Below are 22,194 nucleotides of genomic sequence, written 5' to 3' on the forward strand. Positions count from 1 at the left end.
GGTTGGTTAAGACTACCAACCATCAACAATTACTAGCAACCTCTTGGGAAAAGAGTAATTACATTGTCAACTATAATACTAACAAATTATTTGACTCCAGCATAACTGCCACCTACAACCACCCTTAAGAGAACCGTCTTGATACAATAAGTGCCCCCTGCACTATTCACCCTCATGAGATATTGGTTCTTCTCAATCATTACTAATAAAAAGTGGATCATAATGATTAAGATGTGTACTACATGTTGAAAATTGATATTGCACTGTTAAAGCTATTTTTGAAAAAGGTGATAAAGAAAAAAAAAATGGTAAGGAAAAGTGTACAGAAAATGCAATCATAACTGAAAAAAGCACAAAATAAAATCCATAGATTGCGTTTTCTTCTCAAGAATTAATGAATTCATGTGTGAATGATATGATAATAACATTGTACAGTTGGAGCTATTTACAATCTCTATATTTTTTCTAACAAAGTTAACTACTATAGATTATCATCTATGTCAAAATAATAGAGAACGCCAAAATGCATTGTGTTTGGAAGGTTCAACATTTTGCAACCAAAGCTATTTTTAGTAAACAGCACATATCGGGTGACTGGCATAAACTTCCTGAACTAAATGATATCATCAATGGGGTGCAAGCTTTTAGGAAGTGCTTCAAAGTTCCCTGAAGTAACGTCTGTCTTCAACATGGGCCGTTTGTGATGATTTTGTAGAATTCCTTCAGCAACGTGTTGTTTTGTGGGGGTCAGCATCACATAATTCGGATCAGCTCTTTCATAACTGTATTTCACAGAAGAGACCAGAGGTTACATCATATAAATGACATCATTTTCAAGCAGAAAAACAGAACCAAAAAAAAGAACATAAAAGGCAAGAATTGTGTTAAAAATCAAACATCATGTAGTCATAACAAAGTATAGATACAACAGCCTCATCCAGGTCTATATTTGACGAGCAATAAAAAGAGTAATGATTAACTGGTCTTAACGTTAATGTTGAGAATCACAGATCTTCGACTTAAATTCAAGCAATAATCTAAGAACACCTTTTAATGTCTGATGTCACAATAGTTATGGTCAAACACCCATTTATACACGTTCCCTCGTCACGCATGCAATAAAAACAAGTCAAATAGAACGAATTCATCAACGATAACAATAAACCAGTAATAAAACATAGGCAGTGGAGTATAGAAGTTTTTAAAGTTATATCACTCTTATCTTTGATATGAGAATGCTTCACTCATGTCTTGATTTGCTATATGTTCATAGATGAGATTCCATATATATGGTAAACACTCTTTTTGCTACTTGAAGAATGCAAGGAGTAAAATTTGCATTTTGGTAAAGTATAAGGGTTCCCTGGCAGCCTACTTCAACTTATGTCATCTTGAACCTACAAATAGTCAAGCTTTTACTCTACAAATAAAGACGTGTTGATATGGATAAAAGATATAGTTGCAAGAAAACCAGAAAAAGCACACTTGGACCAGAATCCACTCAGATAAGCAAGCCTAGTAGGACATGCTGGACTAGAGATACTGATAGGCCATTAGAACAAAACGAAATAAAGAGGTATAAGCCATTAGAACAAAAATTTTATCGGATTTTGATCTTAAGAAGACTAGAGAGAGCACAGTGCTCCTTACTGACATGGGGACCTGCTTCAGTTCTTCCTTCAGCATTTCAGTTCCAACCAGTAGTAATTCCTTCTAAATAGCCATCTTGTATGGTATTCCAGTGATCTAGGGGCCTGCATACTCAGAATTTGAAATTCTTTGAAGCAGTAGCTCTCTCAGAAATATTTGAAGCTGATTGTGCTGCAAATCACAGAAAGTACTTTTCTTGCATTTTCATTAATCAGCAAGCACTCATTTGCCTCAGTTATGTTACGGAAACTCTGGTGAAATTGTTTCTAAAATACTATGCCTTCTTAAAAAAATTGCTAGTGGCTGCAAGATTGCCCTTGATTCCTTGAACACTGTTGAGAAGCAGATTGAAGTGGAAACACAGACTCTGTGTGCGTACAAGCAAGGAAATTGCAAATTGTGGTAGTGCTCCTGATTCTCACAATCCCAGGAAAGAAATAGAAAAAGTTAAATGTTTATTTTTTAAAGCAAAAGCGGAGGTGCAGAACTCTGATGCACATTAACAAAAGTACAAACTGCACTTGAAGGTCCAACTCGAACATAAAGTGTAAGAAAATGTCAAAATGAGTTTTGGAATGCAGAGTTTCGGACTCATGCTGAAAATATGCAATACTGCACGTTGCAAGGGAGACTGCGCTCCCCGCATCTCTCCTGCTCATACCCTCCCCGCCTATGCCAAAATCAGGATATATACCAACAAATCTGTTGAAAGGTTGACAATGTAAAACCACCATTCTCTATGTTTCTGCAGCTTCAGAATTAAAGGTTCTGAACATCTATCACAGCATAATAAAAATAGAAATAAGTTAAATGTTGTAGTTGCAACTTCTCTGGTAGTAATGAATACAAAATGCCAAAGCATAGACGACAAGTAAACTGCTTGACAGGATGCCTCAAAGAGAAGCTGTTTCATAGTGCAAATGATCACAGAATATACAGAAAGTGCATTTGTTGAGAAGTCTTTCAAGCATATGCAGTTAGCCACTGCGAAGCCAAAATTCATGGCCTTTGTAAGCATCTCTACTGCATGCACCAAAATGGAAGTTTCAAAGAACTGTATAGATTTAGTAGCTTTTGCAAGCCATAATATCATTGCCAATTGAAGTTAATACTCTCAAAGTGAGCCTGAAGTTCATATCAGTCATATGCTAAGTCAAAACTGCTAACACGCAAGATTATACAGCTGTCCAAAAACCCACATAACACACAGGTTATACAGTCTGAAACTAGAACAGCAGGAAATCAAACAATTGTTTGACAATATTCCCTACACATTTCAGTTACATAACAGCAGGGGATATTACAGTGGTATCAGAGCTATCATCCTGCCATCCTGTGTTTACGAGTGCAAGAGAAGTCAGGTATTATAACAGGGAACAAAGAAGACAGCAGTACCAAAATCCACAAGTGCCTGAAGTAGACACATTTTCTAAGGCTTTAAGAGAAATGGATACAGGAAAAACAGTTCAGACTATGGTTGAGGAAGACAAGGATGCAAGAATTGAAAAGAAATTTGACACCATGCTTGACATGATGTCACGCTTGTTGGGGAAAATGGAACAGCAGACAAATAATAGTCTCCATCAACACCACGCAGCAAAACATAGTGGGAACAATGAAAATAATACACCAAAGAGAAGCAGTTGGAGGAGGAGAGAGCATCCAGAGCTGAAGCACCTGCTCAGCAGAACATAGTGGGAACATTAATGGCGAAAGGTCTATACACCGTGCTGATAACACTAGAGGATCAGCATCTAGGCCTCTCTTTTCCACCTTCACACCAAGAGAAGAACAACCATAGGTAGTTGCAGCTGCTCCTTTTGGTGATGAAGCAAGACAAGCATACATGGAATATAGTTATTTACCACTAGATTTGAGAGAGCAATGGACCTTTGATCAATTCATGAATCAAAGGAATAGAAGGAATGGTGGAAGGAATGAACATTATACTCCACCCATGACTGATTATCAGCAAGCACTCGGTAAGATTGCAATGCCTTATTTTGATGGGACTAACAAGTGTACAACTAGGGCATGGGTGCAAAAACTTGATAATTATTTATCACTAAGACCAACGCCTGAAGAGGATACATTAAGGTTTGCTACATTGCATCTAGAAGGGGCTGCTCATGAATGGTGGTACCATGGGTTGACTACTGTTGGTCACAACCTCATTACCACATATGATGAATTCACTAATAGGCTGATTGAAAGATTTGATGTCTGTTTACCCTCTGGGTGAACAGTTTAGAACATACAGATAGAATGCTTAACGAAAGACAGTAATGCCATAGATACCAGATAAGATCAAGCAAATATAAGAGACACTATTTCTATTCATAATCATGTTTGTTTACAAGTTACCTTCCATGGTATATAAAGGTACCGAGGGGATGCGAGGGGCAACCGTCGCACCCGTAACTACCATCCCTCAGTTACCTTACTAACAAAGTAAAGTACTACCTAATTAACTACGGTTTTATTCCCGTACAATATTACCGCCAACATCATCCCCCCTAAAAAAGAAGGTCGTCTCCACACGACTTACAAACAAAATGAGGAATACATTGCTACAACAGAACCCAAAATCAAAATCTAAGAGGGTGCAGAGGGCGTCCCTGATGAAGAAGGCGTCGGTGGTGGTGTAGTGGTGGAAGCCAATCGCCCACACAGCTCGTACACCTGCTCAGTCCTCCTCTTCAGATCTCATTCTGCCACCATCTGCCTCTCCATTGCAGTCTTAACCATATAGGCTGCCTCCAACACCTCATTCTCCTTCCTGTCGATGCTCTCCAATGCACTAGCCAATCGAGTCTCTAACAGAGCTCTGGATGCTCTCTCCTCCTCCAACTGCGTCTCCATCCTCGCCTTGGTTGCCCTTTCCTCCTCCAATTGCGTAACCAAGGCAGAATTATCTGCTACCAGAATGTTCGTTGCTGCCCGAGTCTGTGCCAATGTAGCCTCAACCTCCTGAAACCTGGCAGCCAGCTCCTCCCAAGCTGTCATTGGTGCTACGCACAAGGCCTCATCGGTGGATGCCATATGCTGTGTCCTACGGAGCTCAAAGTAGCCTTCTCGGAAGGCCTGCTCCACCTGTCTCCATAAGGATTGCATCCGGGTCTCTCCAACTCCCTCGGTGAGGCGCCAAGCCTCCAGCATCCCCAGGTTCTCCGTCTTAGGCCACCTGCTAGACTCAAAACACCTCACAAACTCTTCGCTGCATCCAATGCTGACAAAAGTCAGCAATCTCTCCATCCGTTCGACCACCGCGGCATCCTCCTGGAGTCTCGCAGAGGTCACAAGCCGCTGAGCTCCTAGAGTCATATCAGCAATGAACTGCTCAAACTCTCCCAAACCCTGTTGTACTCCAACCGTCACCCCCTCATCTCTGCAAGGACTCATCACTACATCTAAGGAGGGCAAATCAGCCCTCTGAAGCTCCCTACTACTTGAAGAACTCCCTCCCTCCAGATCAATAACATCCAGAGAAAGCATCTCCCTACGTGGACATAGAGCAACCTCGCCTACAGGTGCCACGGGTGTGAGCTGATAGCGGCTCAACTAGGCACTGAGGTCATCCTGGAATGCACCTGTTTCCACCATTTCCTCCTGTATATGACTCAGCACATCCTATTGAATGGAGGCCCCCGCACCCTCCAAGATACCCGGTTGCTCTTCGGAGTCCACCACAAGAACTACAATAGTAATAGGATCGGTCCCTGGTGTGGTCTCGGCCCTCGGTGGTGTCATAGCAATTGTCACTCGAGATTTCCCAAAACCAGGTACTGGCACGGTGGTGACTATACTGACTGTCCCCAATGAACGTGGCATCGCCAACTGGCAAGTCATTGGTAGGCGTGCTGGTGTAAACTGGACCCTAGCCGGATTCGATGCTGGAGCAGTGCTTACTGGTGAGGATCCTTCGACGCCCGCCGACTCCATTACCTCCTCATCCGGCAACTGGTCACCCCCTCTACCTGCCAACCGGAAACACTCTCCGCTCACTTGGGAGGTGTCGATGGATTCCTCCTTGCACTAGCAGCATCCTCCTCATTTGCATCAGACTCCTCCGTCTCCGACTTCGTTGTTGACATGGTGGGCTTCTTCAGTTTCTTGCCCAAATGTGCTTCAGCGTCGTGGGTCAAGACATCCAAATGCAACCAATAAAATATAGGCGGCTGGTCAGGTTCAACATGACCCTGTGGCTCCAGTGGTTGTGAGCTTGGGGTAATCTACGTGCGAACTGCATCAAGAAATAGCCCGATGGCGTGATGTGGCAAGTAGAATTTCTTATACTGGAGGGTCATGAATTCCTCCGTCCTATCTGCTAGCAATGATGCCCAATCGTACGCAACTCCATTGCGCAGCCCATTCATTAAGACAATTTGTGCAATAGCTATATCAGACGCACAGCTGGCACCTGTAAGGCGACTCTTCACCACGGACAACAAGCATCTCCATACTCCCTTCCCCAAAAATGATTTCTTGACCACCCTTCCCTTACCAGCACTTTTGAGGCTATCCTTTTCTGCTTGTGTGAGGTTATCCCGCAACATCAACTGTAGCAAGGTGGCACGGACGTCTCGAGTGATTTTCTATGAATTATCAATTTTTTTTCCCTTCACTCCAGGTATCCCAAAAACCCTTGTGAACTCGCTTGCCGTGAAGGAAACAGTTATCCGCTGGTGCTGGTATTCAAATATGGACTGGCGGCAGTGTCTATCATAGGTCAATCATGGCATGCAAAACTACCTCAAAATCTTTTATACAAAAAACTGGCATTTGTATAGCCCAATGTACCTGTGCCTGGCAGAGATTTTTCTTTATTTGGTCGTCATGAGATGTCTTCGTCCACCGATTCCTGCAATCTAGTCCATTAAGACCCTCAAACACGATGTTGTCCACTGTTACCTCTTCCTTCTCCTTTGCCAACTGGGTCTTCGAATGATGTTTCTTGCCTTTCTGAGTGCTACTCATCCCCAAGCTACCTGCAACATGCACTCCTGATGGCAAAACTCTCCTACCTGTGTCCTTACTTGATTCAATGATTCTAACAGTTGCAACCGTTTTCTCCAATTCCCCTTATTCCTGTTTGTGTCCATTGAATGGAGATTAATTACTTTAATCTGATTTATATTGCTCTTTAATCTCCTTGCACGTGCCACCTTCTTGTTTTCCCTTCCTTCCCAGGTCTGCCTTCTGAATGTCTTCCCTCATCTTACGGACAACGGGAATGCACCATACGATGGCGGTTTTGTTTGTTTTTTTCTGGGTGCGGGCTGTGGTTTACAGCATACAGCAAAAGGTTTATGGAGTACAGTGCGCATGGTTGTCTCCTACTCGCAATTCTCTCTTTCCGCCGTAAGGTTGCCTTGCAATTCTCTCTTCCATCGTACAGTCACCTTGCAATTCTATCTTTCAGTCGTACGGTCGTGCGGTTGATTAATAAATAGGATCGCGGGAGACACGCACAGAGTACTCCACCGCACGGTGAACACGAGGCTCCACCACACGGGAGCACACGGGCTCCACCGTAGTGAGCACGTGGTACCACTGCACGGTGAGCACTCGGCTCCACCGAACAATGCACTTTTTTCGTTTTTATTTTTTGGTTTTTTTTTCCATCGTACGGCCCCGTACAGCCGTACGATTGCCTACTGTACGGTTTTTTTTTAATTTATTTCTTCGGGAGGATTCCGGGTCGATCGATCGCCTCTGCTCGTGATACAATTTTAATTTCGACCCATTGGTGCTGCCTACAACATCCCGTCCGTCCAATGTCCACAACTTCACTACCCCATTCTCGGCCACTTCGCGGACTTTATATGGTCCTAACCATCTTATCTTGAATTTGCCTGGTTTATTCTCATTACGCCCATTGTATTTCAGTACCCGTTGTCTTGGAGCAAACCTCATTCGTTTCAAGTGTTTGTTGTGCCACAACATCCTCCTTTGTTGGGTTGCCTCCGTAGCCCACTGGGCCATCATTCTTTTCTCATCCATCTTGTTCAAGACATACAATCTCTCCCTCAGGCTCTCCATGTCTCCCAGTTTGTTCTCGATTGCAATGCGAAGGCTTGGCACCATGAATTCCGCTGGCACAACAGCTTCCTGCTCGTACATGAGTTGGAAGAGAGTTTGGCCGGTGGTCACCTTGTAGGTTGTGCGGTAGGCGCACAAGATCGAAGGTAATTTTTCTTCCCAGTCTTCTCCCTCGACACCGCAAGACTTGTAAATTACCCCCACAAGAATCTTGTTGGTAGCCTCGGCCTACCCATTGGCTTGCGGATAACAGGGGCTGGACAATGAATGAAAAATTTTAAATTCAGTAGTGAGGAGTTTGATGACGTGGTTCACAAAATGTCCACCCCTGTCGCTGGTCAACTGCATAGGGATACCATACCGTGTAATGATTTGCTCATAAATGAATCTTGTTGTACTTACGGCCAAGTTGTCAGGCAAGGCCCACGCTTCAACCCACTTGGTTAAATATTTTGTGGCTCCCACAATGTAGTGACACCTCTTGGCGCTCGAATAGTTCCTGAGCATGCGAAGGGTCGAGGGGCATGAAATCCCTTTTTGGCGGCTTCCCTGCTCTCTAAACGTATCACAACCTACTACCCATTCTATGGCATCATTATACAATGTGGGCCACCACAGGCCTGCTAGCAACACCTTTCTTGCCCTAGTGTCTAATCCCATATGGCCTCTGGCTGGCCCCTCATGTGCCTCCCTCAAAACGCTTGGTACCTCTTCATCACACATCAACGTAACACCTGGTCGGGTCACATTTTATACAACAATCCATTAATCAACTGAAACATCTCAACACGAGTTTCCTTCGTTCTCTCAGTGGCATACCTTGCGGGAACACAGAGGTGGACAGATATTCCTCGATGGCAGTATACCATGGTGGCAATAATGCAATCTTGAATAGGTGAGCATCTCGAAAGTTGTCATTCACCCCCTCTGGCAGCTCTCCGGACCTAATCCGAGACAACTGGTCAGCAATGACATGGCTCTTGCCTGGCCGTACAATTATTGTGAACGTGAACTCTTGAAGGAGCAATAGCCACCTGCTTATCCTGCCTTGGATGATGGGTTTCGTTACCAAGTACATCAAAGCCTGGTGATCCACATAGAAGGTGAAGGGCGTTGCCAGCAAGTAGTGCCGAAATTTCTGTATGGCATAGACCATTCCGAGGGCTTCCCTCTCAATGATACTGTAGTTCTTCTCGGCTTTCGACATCAACCGACTAGCAAAATAGATGGGATGATCCAACCCATGTCCCCCTTCTTGCGCCAGTGTAGCCCCAATGGCATAGTTCGAGGCATCCACGTGTACGTGGAATTCTCGGTCCCAGTTTGGATAGGCCAGAATGGATGCTGCCACCAGTCCTCTTGAGTTCCTGGAATGCTTCCTCGAATGCTTCCCCTTGTGTCGATTCCCATATATACGGTTCGCCCTTCCTTGTCAGTTTGTCCAGTGGGAATGAAAGTTGGGCAAAGTTCTTAATGAACTTCCGGTAGTATCCAATGTGTCCCAAGAAGGACTTGACTCCCGTCACATCAATGGGCGACTCCATTTCCACAATTACCCGTACCTTATCCAGGTCAGTTTTCAATCCAGCTTTACAAACGATATGGCCCAACAACTTCCCTTGCGGTACCATGAATCTGCATTTCTGTGGATTTAAGGCGAGCCTGGCCCTTCGACATCTCTCCATGTACTCTCTTAGTGCCATCAAGTGAGCGTCTTCACTACTGAAAATCGACCAGTCATCCAACGGGGCTTTCAAATTTCCCACAAACATCTTATCGAACATGTGAAGGACTATCCTCTGGAAGGTCGCGGGAGCATTGCACAACCCAAATGGCATCCGGTTGTACGCATAGACTCCGTCCTTCACCACAAAGGTGGTCTTCAACTTGTCCTCCTCAGCTATCGAAATACTAAAAAGCCGTCCAGAAATGAGTACATTTCATGGCCAACCACCTCCTCGAGGATGTTGTCTATGAAAGGTATAGGAAACGGATCCTTGATGGTGACTGCGTTGAGGCACAGAAAATCCACACAGATGTGGATCTGGTTGGCCTCCATCAGTGAGATCACAATCGGCAAGACCCACTCACTTGTCTCCACCCAAAATATGATGTCAGCCTCCAGCATCCGTTCAGTCTCTTCGTTCACTTTGGCAACATAGTTCTTATTCATGTGGTACGGCCTCTTCCGTACCGGTTGGGCTCCCGGGACCAATGGTATCCGATGGACGCACATTTCTGGCGGGACCCCCTTCAGATCCTTGTAGGACCAAGCGAATATGTCCTTGTATTCCACGAAGATTTTGAATCCTACCGCCTTCTGCACTGGGCTCCAATCGTCGCCTACCCAGATATTTTGGGTGTTGGCAGTGTCTCCTAAGTTTGTCTCCTTCACGGTGGGATCTTCGTACCGCATTGGTCTGTCCTTTGAAAATTCGTACGCCGGGACATCATTTACTTTGGTGTCTCCCTCCTTATACTCCGTGTACTCTGGTGGGAACTCCTCCTCGCCTGGCTCGTCCTCAATCTGCAGCATGTGACAAGCAGGGTGAAACACTTCATAGTCTTCCATTTGCTAGTAGAAGACTCCATTCAATGAGGAAGTGTCATCATCGAAGCATCCACCCAGTTCAAGTACCCCTTCATCGTTTGGTTCCCTCTCGTCTTTACCTTCATAAGAATCCCACTCCCATCTATTTGAGTCCTCTGAATCCGAGTCAGATGATGCAAGCTCCTCCCCGACAACCTGGGTCCTTAGGTCAATGATGTACTTCCGCCCCCCTTTCTCCATGGAAAGGGTGTTCTGCTTCTAGTTGTGATTCACCTTTGCTTTGACCAGCCACCCTCTCCCTAAGATGGCGTTGTAGCCCTTCTTATGTGGGATCACCACAAAATCCAGGACAAATGGTTGTGTTCCGATCGTCACTTGTTGTGCCATAAGCATTCCCAGGGGTTTTATCCCATGTTGGTCCGTGCCAAGCAAGTTAAAAGTTGGTGGCCATAGTGTCGATTTGCCAAGCTTCTTCCAGGTTTCTTCATAAAGGATATTTACTTCAGACCCGCCATCTACAATGGTGTCCGTTAGGATGGTCCCGAGTATACCCATTTCCACGACTGCAGGATGTTGACTGTTGTTTAATGTCAGGATCAAGGGGTCTATTGCTGACCCGCCAGAGGAATTCGTACCCTACGTTATCCAACTCTACACGGTTATTGGTACTGAACGCACGAGTGTCGTACGTAGTTGAGGTATTGTTTCCAGAAGGTCCTTCACTTTTACGGGTACTTCTATCTGCAACATTTGCTTCAGAATATTTTCCTCTACCTCTGTTGTGCCATCATCTCTTTCTCCACTTGGGCTTTCGCCTCTAGTGTTCGTTGTTTCTCCGTACATGGGTCAAGGTAGGTGGCTTTCTTCATCTTCGACCTTGTGAAAGCCAACACCGGCTCCGCCTTCCCCGTTCCCTCGATTTTTAGTAGGTTGACCGCAGACTTTGGGCAGTTTCCGTCGTCATGATCTCCTGGTCCACACCACTTCCACAACTTTTGTGGGGTTTCTTCCGTTGTGCAATCTCTAGCGAAGTGCCCCCACTGGTTGCAGGCCCTATACTAGATCATTGGTCGCCCTTTTGCGTCGTACTGGATCCAGCTCCGGTTGTTATTATTATTGTTATTGCTTTTTCCTCCCTGCCGATTGTTCCGATACCCGCCAAATGATGCATTGTTATTGGTGGGTTGGGTCATGCCCACTACTGCAGACGCTGACAACTTCTCGTGTAAAGAGGATCTGTTGATTCCTCGTCTTCATATTATAAGGGCATTCCTTTGTCGAATGTCCCATTATTTGGCAAATGTCACAGCAGGCCTTCTTTGGGCACGAACCTTTCGTGTGGCCGTCAATTCTGCATTCAGTATACCATAAATTGCCTTCCTCAGTTTTGCTCGTGCTCCCCTTCATTGTTTTAAACTCTTTCATCATTTGCTCCATGTCTTTCCAGAGCGCCTGGACCTTCTTGCTAGATCCCCCGCCGCTGCTACTTTCTTCATTTTTTTTCGAAGGGAAGGCCTCAATCCTTCCACAAACCATATCTTCTTCAACCCATCTGTTGTCTGGCTATCCATCTTCCCCAACAACTCTTTCAGCCTCCGGCCATATGTGCGGACCGTCTCCTTTTTACCTTGTTTTGTACTATAGATTTCAGCCACAATTTCATTATCGTCTCGTAGTAGCTGAAACTCTGCTTGAAATTCTTTCTCTAAGTTAGCCCATGTAGTCACCTTTTGTTTATCTATGTCGGAGTACCAATCAATGGCTACTCCCCTCAGTGTGGACGGAAATTGCAGCACCCACTCTGCCTGGTCCACCACCCCATTGGCGGACCAGATGGTCTCACATGCCGTACGGGGTCTTCCTTCCCATCTCCAGTGAACTTTGGCAATTTTTGCCGACTCGCCATTACATTTCTTGGCAGCGGCCCGATCTACCCTCCGAAACTAGAATTTGACCCTCCAGGAACTCCTCCTCCAAACACTGGTCCTCTCGAAAGTACTCCGCTGAGATTTGGTCCGTTGGGTCCGACCAAGTTGCTCTGACTACCATGGTGTGATGAGCCTACCCAGAACAGATTGCTTCTACTACCGTGACCTTGTGTCCTCTTGTTGATGTGTCTTTTGTACACAACCAAACACAGAATAAAATACCCAAAGGTATCTTATCCTCTCTTGATTAAAGCTCCCCGAATGCTGAAGATTTCCCAGAAGGATCAATCGGAGAAACTCCAAGGTTCTGTTATGTAGGTTCTCTACTTTTGGATAAGCACCAGTGGTCATTGTGTTTGCTGTTTTACAAGGGGCCTTACGTACTTTCTGAGAAAGCTTGCTCTTGCAACTACTTTTCAATGAGGAAATTGAATTCTCCTAATACTAACTGATGTTTCAAAAAAGGCAAGAGATAAGGGCTTTCAGGAGGCGATACTAAATAATCCTAGGAATGACTAAAAGGGGACTGGTGCTGATAAAACTCTACCAATTTCAGTATTGCCAAAAGATTACAACTCTATTTGAATTGGTGTGATCTTCTAAGGGGATTCAATGATTTTCGAATCATCAATGGGATAGATACTATCACTAAGATACATATCAATATCTCCAATAATGATTGAACTCTTAAACAATCTTAATATCTTCAGTTGACCACACAAGACGTGCTTACAATCAGTAAGGAGCTAGTGGTTTGGACTATGAGTTTTACCAAAGATCAAACACAACATTCGTCCTTCAATCTAATTCTAAGACTTAAGTACTATCTCTACTAAGAGTGATTCAAGAAGATAAACAACCATGAAAATAGCCACAAGGATTGCAATAAAACACCATAACTTCAATATTTCATTGATCTCATAGCAAAATAAACAACAATTGTTCAACTTTCTTTCTTAACTATTTCTTTCTCTGCTGCTAACAGTCTTAATCTTATTTCTCTTTTCTCTAACTCTAACCCTCTAAAATGAATTGAGTGAGGGCTTATATAGCACTCTCAAATACAATGAACGGCTTGGATCTAAAGAAGATCAAAGGCTAAGATTGACACCTAAACCCTAATTAGGGTTTGTTACAAAAAGACCCCATTTAGATAAACATTATCAATCCATAGCCAATAGAAATTGTCACAAATAACGAGGAAACATAGCCCAGTGGGAATAAAGTTGCCACATCATTTTACAACAACTTCTCATCTAGAATTTTGTTCCCTTTTCTATGTTCTTTTCTGGCATATTCAATGAATCTGGACATAATCCCCTCAATTTCAGCAATGGGAATCTCATGCAAGTTCTTCATTCGTTCATCCAAGTGAAGGACTTGATCAAAAGCTGCGAGAAGGGTCATCTCCCATCCAGGCTCTAGCTCTTTTGTTTTCTCGATCAGGAACATAGTAGCACACATCTGATCTCGTTGCTTTTCTATGACCATGTTCTCCTCTTTGCAAAAAATAATCTTGATCCTATCTTCCAATTCTTGGATATCCACATCTGTTTCGATCTCTATCCTTCTGTCAAGGATTGTACACAATACATCAAACACCTTATCCTGAATAGGGTGGATAGTGCCTTCAACTTGGCTGCATCTATTATTGATGTCTTCAAAAAGAACTTCCTTCATTTGGAGCAAAGTTGACCATTGCAGAAGGTTATGGGTTCCTCCCTTCATTATCTTTTCTTGTGCTAAAATCTGCCTAGGCATCCTTCTTATCACTTGTAAGACCGAGATGACAATGTCTCAAGTGTGAGTGAATGCATCCACAGTTATTAATAGATTATGAATGATCTCAAGGACTTGGATAGCCCTGTGGACTGTCTTCATCATTCATGTTACAAATTCAATGGCTACCTTGTAAGATTCATCAATCCATGAACTCATGAGTTAGGTAAGTTCTTCATCCTTTCTGCCTCATTTATTGATCCAGGAGGAAGTGCATGCAAAGATGCTATTGCTGGATCCTGTAGCCTTAATGGTTTTGATTAAGGTGGCTAAAATAATTCCTCCAAGCACTAACCTCCCTTTCTAACCTCTTATTCTTTTCCATTTCTTCTTTGAGTTTGTCATTAAGTGCTCTCACTCAATCAGTTGCTTCTTCCATGGCCTGCTCAGAGGTAAATGGACCAAGATCAAATGTCTCTAAATCATATTCCTCTGCCATAATCTTATTCTCATACTTGTCCACTACTAGTGTAGCTACCTGTATCTTCCTGAATCCTGCATCATCTCTAATTACCTTTGACATCTTTGTAGCCTTCTTCTTTTCGATTTCTTCTTGGGAATTTCCTATGAGACTTTCCAAATCGAATACTTGTTCTTCCTCTTCAACTACAACTACCCTTGTCAGCCTTTCTTTTAGCCAATCTGGAATGGAAGAGTTTCTTTCCCTTACCTATATTTCCTTAGGCACAGGTCTATCGTCTCTGAAAGGAGATGTTGCTTCATCATCATTCTTTTCTTCTTGTTGTTCATTAGCACCAACCTAGAGAGATTGACTTGATGAGTGCTGAGGTGTTCATCCTTTGCCTTGTTTATCATTCTGCACCATGGATTCCATAGACTCATCAATTTCATACACTATCTATCTTTGATCCTCTCCTTGACTTATCTCCTTTTCATGTCTAGAAGACATACTCGGTGGACGATCAGGATTCACCTTTTGTTTCTTCTTGGAGGGTTCTCTCTTCTCAGGTCCTTTTCTCTTCGACCCTTTGGAATGAGAAGTATTCTCACTCACACTTGCTTCTCCTTCTTTTGTTCTTGTTTCTAGGGTGAATGTCATGGCTATATGCTGCTCCTTTAGTTTTTGATGTTGTACGTCCACCCATCTACGAGTGCAATTTAAAACAGGGTCCATCAATGCTCTCAGGTCTGCAGCTTCTTGCTCATTCTAATCTATCTTCACTTCTTTATCTTCCTTCTCATAGGATGATTGAAAATATCTTCCACTGTCTTGGGCTTGATCGGCTACTTAATAAATTTTACATTTCCTTATAGATCCAAGGGTAATCTAGAATGCATCTTTCTTTTCACCTCCACATCATGTTGAACATTCATCCAGAAATCCTCTACTTGAAACTCATGTCTGTACTTCTTCCCAACTGTCTGTTCCAAATGACCATGAGGATCGAAATTCTCTCTCAAGGCAAAGGATGTGAATGAATACAGAGATAATTCCTTTTCTGCATCTTCTGCGGCTTGAGAATTAGGACACAGTTCAATTGAATTTCCCAATAAAATAGGTACGGGGATACCATTTCCATGCTTATGTCTTGATGCTTTAGCATAAGCTGCCAATTGTCTAGTCACTTCAAGTAATATTATTCTGTCTGTAGGATATCTTGGCAACATATAGGGAGGTGAAGGACATCCGTGAACCCTGATGTAGGTGAATTTTGGAAATTGAATGAACGATGCACCATGTTTCTTCACGAGCTCCTGTGCCTCCGAAGACAATCGATGGTGAATCCCTCCTTGCAATGCCCTAGTGATATACATTGTGAAGGTGTCATTGACTAGCTTGTAGTCATTCTTAGGCGGATGATGCAGTTGAACATAAGAATCACATGCTCTTATCTCTCTTGTCCCTCTCCCAACAACTCCTCTATGAGGTAGCCCTACATACTCAAAACTTCTGACTAAAGAATATATAACATATGAACTCATGTGGAATGACTTAGTAGGGACTAGCCTCCTCAATTGCATGTCGAAGAAGAAGGCCTGAGAGGCACCTATAACCCGATAGAGCATGGTTATCAAGTCTCTAAATTCCTCTTGGAAATCAATTCTATGTGGCGAATTAGGTATCTTGTTCAAGCGAGACCTACTTTTGAGTAACCAATTCTTATTGATGAGGTTCAGACAGGTATCAGGATCATCTTCGTAGATGGACCTACCTCCTTCCAAGCTCTTATAGATCATATCTCTCGGCTCCAGGAGATGAAAGGCTTCACTTATAGCTTCTTCTGAAAGATAGGCTAGGACAGTTCCATCCTCGGCTACAATTGTCCTTGAATGTGAATCATAGTGCCTGGCACATTCGATCATTAGCTCGTGAGATCTAACTGCAGGAGGGAAGCCTACGGCCTTGATTATGCCACTCTCAATTATCTTCTTGGCTATGGGTGATGGCTTGCCGATGTAAGGTGCTTCTCGAAACTTCCTCACATTGAAGTTCCCCAAGTTGGTGTCTCCAATATTGCTCCATTTGGACACAATCTTGGTCTCCAAATCGTCGTTCTTTTGATCTTCTTTGATGAGAGCCTATCGGGTAGCAGATCCACTTGCCTTTGGGGTCGTCATTTGATACCTACAAAAACAAGCTTAAGTTAGGTTTAAGTGAAGAATTTTAACTAGGTGACTTGAGACTCATTAAAAGATAAAACTTTTAAAAATTGAGAAATCTCAAACTAGGCATCACCTAGAAATTAAACTTGATATAGAAAACCTAACCCTAAGAGAATTTAAAAAAATAGAACCCTGAATTAGATCTTCAATACCTTGCCCAAAAAAATCAGATTAAACACCTTACCTCGATTTCCACTTATTAACTTGAAAAGATGGATAAAAATGGAGATTTTCTACCGGATTCGCCATCCTTTCAAGTGGTATTCAAAGGGTTTCAAAGGTTTCATGTCTGCACTTCAGGCTTGCCTTTGCAAATTCAATTCCTAACCAGCCTTCCTAGATCAGAAATTCGCCTTCCTGCTGCAATTCGCTTTTCCAATTCTGCTCTTCCAATTCGCATAGGAAAAAATACAAATGAATGAATAATGCTTTCAAACCATCTTACCTTTATATGGCAATTTCACCATTTTACCAATAGGCCGACTTCTTAAATGCATAAATAAAATAAAATAAAATCACCTCCACGCTGGCCGACTTAGCAATAATGCTAAAAAAGATATAATTGGGCGCCAAGGAATTCATTTTTTTTTTTTTGAATTTCAAAGCTCAAAGGTTAATTTAGCCAATTTAACAATTGTTTAGTTAAGGCGGATTTGCTTTATTTATTCAAACATAAGGCTTAATGAGCGATTTAAGATAGGAAAAAATGTTCCTTGAAGAAATTCGCTTGTGGATTCTTTAAAGAGACATAGGTAAACCTAGAAGATGTTAGAGTTTCTTCAAAATTTGATAAAGGCACACTTAGTCTTCATAATCAATAGAATATTCGTGATGTGAGAAAGGCTTAAACCACCCTCAACGAGGCTTGCTTGAACGTCTCACCTAGCAAAACACTTCTCTTCAAGGAAATGTTCGCTCTAGACCCTTTAGAAGGGGCAGGAGCGATTTTGCCATTTTAGTCCATTTACTTCATCTTTCCAAACCTTCACAATCTTGATTTTTCACTATTCCATGCTCTTGTCATCGTGACCTTGCAACTATTCAAAAGATTTCGCCCTGGACCCTTTGGAAGGGTCAGGAGCGAAATTCATCCCTTAGCTCAAAATCCTCACTTCTTGCACCCACAACCTACTCAAATGCATGCTTGTGGTAATCTTTAAGTCCAATCCACCTTGATCACTGTCCTGGCCTAGCACAAACTTGAAGGAAAAATGATATTTTGTGAATTTCGCTCTAGACCCTTTGGAAGGGTCAAGAGCGAAATTCAAGTTTAGACTTGATATTTCATTTCCTTCACTTCAACCCATCTTGCAAGGCGAAAATATATCACTCTTCCTCCAATCATGCCATAGGGATCAAAGTTTTGGCTTTACTCAAGGAGAAAAATAGGTGGTTTGAAGAATTTCGCTCTGGACCCTTTGGAAGGGTCAGGAGCGAAATTCTTGACTAAGCTCAAATTCCATCATTTTATTGTTTCAAAATGCCTCCAAGACAAGCATATGCTAGCCTTATCTTCTCCAAAGCCTAGGAATCCACAACTTGACCTTCATCATGAGCAAATTAGGTGGAACTGAAAATTTCGCTATGGACCCTTTGGAAGGGTTAGGAGCGAAATTCTTGACTTGCTTGTTTTCCTTCACCTAGGTCTATCCCTTTCACTTTCCATACCTGTACTATATCTTTGGATTCATCTCTCAACATGACTACACTTGCTTGGCCTCAAAATGACTAGAAAGGAGAATTTCGCTAAAAACCATGGCTAGGGACAAGACCTATTTAGGATTTCGCACTGGACCCTTTGGAAGGGTCAGGAGCGAAATTCCCAACTTGCTTGTTTTCCTTCACCTAGGTATATCCCTTTCACTTTCCATACCTGGACTATATCTTTGGATTCATCTCTCAACATGACTACACTTGCTTGGCCTCAAAATGACTAGAAAGGAGAATTTCGCTAAAAACCATGGCCAGGGATAGGACCTATTTAGGATTTCGCGCTGGACCCTTTGGAAGGGTCAGGTGCGAAATCCTTGTCCTAGCCTAAAATCTTCATTTTTCATTGGCCAAAACCCATTCCAGGACAATCCTAGGGGCATCTCCCAACTTCTCTCACCTTGGTCTAGGCTTGACTTGACCCAATTTTTGGAGGATAGAATAGGTTTTAGGATTTTCGCTCTGGACCCTTCGGAAGGGTCAGGAGCGCAATCCTTGTTCTTGGGCTCATTCCTTCATTCCACCACTTCAATTTACCTCAAAGGTCAAAGAAACGCTAATCCATTCCTTCCTAGGCCATAAAAACCAAAAGTTTGACTCGTCTTGAAGGGGAAATAGGTGATCTTATGAATTTCGCTCTGGACCCTTTGGAAGGGTCAGGAGCGAAATCCTAGTTTTTGCTCAATTCCTCCAAATTTGTTGATTCCTAGCAACTCAAAGACATGCCTAAGGATATCCCCACGGAAGGGTCCAGAGCGTAATTCCCCAAAACCTCTCTTTTCTGTCAATTTCATGCCAAGACAAGTGTGGGTTAGGATGAATTGAGATTGGGGATATCCTTAGGCATGTCTTTGAGTTGCTAGGAATCAACAAATTTGAACTCTTCATCTTTTCAATTCCAATCTTCTTTGCAAGGCAAAAATATATCACTCTTCGCCCAAGGAACAAGGTTTGTGGCCTAAGCCTGGAAGCAAATGAGGTTAATAAAGAATTTTGCTCTGGACCCTTTGGAAGGGTCAAGAGCGAAATTCATCCATTAGGCAAAATCTTCATCTTTCAATGCGTCCAACCTTTCAAGGCAAGAACATACCAATCCACCCTCTAACATGCCTTAGAAACCAACGCCTATCCAAAACAAGCAAGGAAATGAGAGTTATAAGGATTTTCGCTCTAGACCCTTTGGAAGGGTCAGGAGCGAAATCCTCTTTCCAGGTTGATTTTGCACTTCATTCATCCAATCCTTCCAAAAACTTGATCAAACCCATCTCTCCTCACCATAATCAAGTGAATTTGCCATCCACTTAGCTCAAAATAGGGTCCTTTCAATGTCTTAGGCAAAATAGAGGGTTAAGTTGAGGATTTCACTCTGGACCCTTTGGAAGGGTTAGGAGCGAAATTCCTATTTTGGGTTGATTTTGACTACTCCATCGCCTCAATCCAATTTTCGAAGGCAAGAACACATCAATCTTTTCCAACCATGCCTTAGAAGTCAAAAAATTGGCCATAACAAGTAGCAACATGGAAATTATGTGAATTTCGCTCTGGACCGTTTGAAAGGGTCAGGGGCGAAATTCTTCCTTGAGCTCATTTCACACTTCTTTCCTCCTTTCTTTGCTTTGGAGATAACTTCTCAGGCCTCCTTTGATCTTGATCAAGCTCAACTTGGCATTCATTTGGAAACTTTGTGAACAAAATAGGGTTTTACAAGAATTTCGCTTTGTACCCTTTGGAAGGGTCAGAAGCGAAATTCACCCTTAGGCTCAAATTTTGACTTCATCTCCCACATTCCTTCATCCGAACAAGTCAATTGCCTTCAATAATACCTGGGACATGGGTTACCTCCTAGCTTGGGTCAAGGTAGAATGTCTTATGGAGGAATTCGCTCTGGACCCTTTGGAAGGGTCAGGTGCGATTTTCCTAATCTAGGCTTAATTCACCTTGAAAATGTCTTGACTTCGCCTTAGACTCAACCCTTTGATGCATTTCCTTCCATATACTTGCCAATTCGCTCAACAATTCCTAAAATCACCTCTTGAATCTTCCCTTTGCCACTGGCTCTGCCTAATCGACTCCGACTTGACGGAAGACAAGAGTTTCACATGAAAACCAACAACCCTGACCTACCCAGACTTGAGACTTTTATCTCTTTTGCACAATTTATCCATCTTCAATCTCCTGAAAGATAAGATCCTTCTAAGATAACCCTAGGGTTCAAGGCAGACAACATACGACTTCCCCAAGTCCAAGTTACATTTAGCTTTGAAAGAAACCCTAGGATGAGCTTTTCAAAGGAAACCCTAATCTACCCAGCCCAGGCGGCCACTAACTCACTCAAAACACCTAGCAAGCAGAGAAAACCCCAGCTAAGACAAAGCAAAACCAACGAAAAGAGAGGGGGTCCCCATCCTGATGGGGCGATGTGTGAAATGGTCACAACACCTCCCGACACCTTCGGTCGCACCGGTATCCTCGGCCTCTCCATTCTTCATCTCTGTCTCGTCTTCCCTCCTGGTCTCGACACCTTTGTATGGCGTGTACGGCTCTACCATATTCCCGTCACTGATCTCCTCCAATGTTAGGGAAAGGTCCCCCAACCGTTTCTTGGTGGTTTCTATTAGTGTGGAAACTTGGCCCTCGCCAGAGCCATTGCTGCCATTTCCGCCGCTTCCTTCCTCGGCGATCCTCTTTAATATTCTTCTACGTTCTACTTGTTGCCCGAGAATTAATGCTCATTGAGCGGCTTCAGAGTCCCCTATGTATTTCTTCTTATTTTTGTCCTTATTTAGCAAATTGGGCATTAATTCTAAATTCTTCTTATGCAATAGAACAAGACATCATATTGAAAAGAACACTTTTATTAATTCATCCCTGGTATACAATGTATGTCACTACAGTGGGGGTGTTCTTGTTTATTCTCCTTCGCCCGTACGCAGTTCAGGGATTATTTACCCCTCGCTCGGTTTCATTGCGCTCCTCCTCTTGGCACTCGTGAAACTCCCGTAGGATTTGCTGGCATCGGTTCTCCCGATGGGTGTCTTCCCTGCGGTTTTGAAGAGCCAAAAATACCTATGCCAGAAGGCTGGGCAAGTTGCTCATCAAACGATTTACCGTCGGACTTACACCAAGCGCACTCCGCAAAGCATCCTCTGGAACATCCTCGGTGATGGCTTCCCTTTGTACATGTGTTTCAATCGCCACCTAAAGGATGCTGGAGAAATCTTTCGTAAGTGTTATTTCTCCCTCGAATAGTTCTTCAGGCTCTTCATCAGGGTTACTGCTTGTCCCTTCGGCCAATGGTTGTCCCATTATCCACGTGTCATGTAGTATATTGCCGTGCTCCTGATAAATTTCGGCAGCGGCACCAGATGTTTACCCTTTGGGTGAACAATTTAGAACATACAAATAGAATGCTTAACGAAAGACAATAATGCCATAGATATCAGATAAGATCAAGCAAATATAAGAGATACTATTTCTATTCATAATCATGTCTGTTTACAAGTTACCTTCCATGGTATATAAAGGTACCGAGGGGATGCGAGGGGCAACCGTCACACCCGTAACTACCATCCCTCGGTTACCTTACTAACAAAGTAAAGTACTACCTAATTAACTACGGTTTTATTCCCGTACAATATTACAGCCAACAATGTCAAGAACCCTGAAGTGAGCTTCCGTAAGTTAGCATAGCTAAAGCAACATGGATCTCTAGAAACATGTTACTAATTTTCAGCAATTATCAGTCATGGTTCCTAATATTAGTGGAAGGAGATTGGTAGTGCTATTTATTGAAGGATTAATGGAACCACTAAAGCGCTGCTTGAAAGCTTTTGATCCTCCATCTCTACAAGAGGCAATGAAAAAGGCATGAAGCATGCAATTTGCAGCACCAACCAACAAATTCTCATC

At 43.1% G+C, this 22,194-nt stretch overlaps 1 protein-coding gene across 3 annotated transcripts in view; it reads right to left on the minus strand.

Moving 5' to 3' along the window:
- Nucleotides 1–349: 349 nt before the first annotated feature.
- The window catches only part of LOC131036466 (uncharacterized), a 196,835-nt gene continuing 174,990 nt past the window's right edge, over nucleotides 350–22,194 (minus strand). For all 3 annotated transcript variants that reach the window (XM_057968361.2, XM_057968362.2, XM_059209089.1), the window contains one exon: nucleotides 350–782. In XM_057968361.2, the coding sequence (XP_057824344.1) occupies nucleotides 614–782 (169 nt within the window). In that variant the 3' untranslated portion in view covers nucleotides 350–613. The remainder of the gene's footprint in view (nucleotides 783–22,194) is intronic.

Source organism: Cryptomeria japonica, chromosome 7, assembly GCF_030272615.1.
Source record: "Cryptomeria japonica chromosome 7, Sugi_1.0, whole genome shotgun sequence".
NCBI classification, from domain to species: domain Eukaryota; kingdom Viridiplantae; phylum Streptophyta; class Pinopsida; order Cupressales; family Cupressaceae; genus Cryptomeria; species Cryptomeria japonica.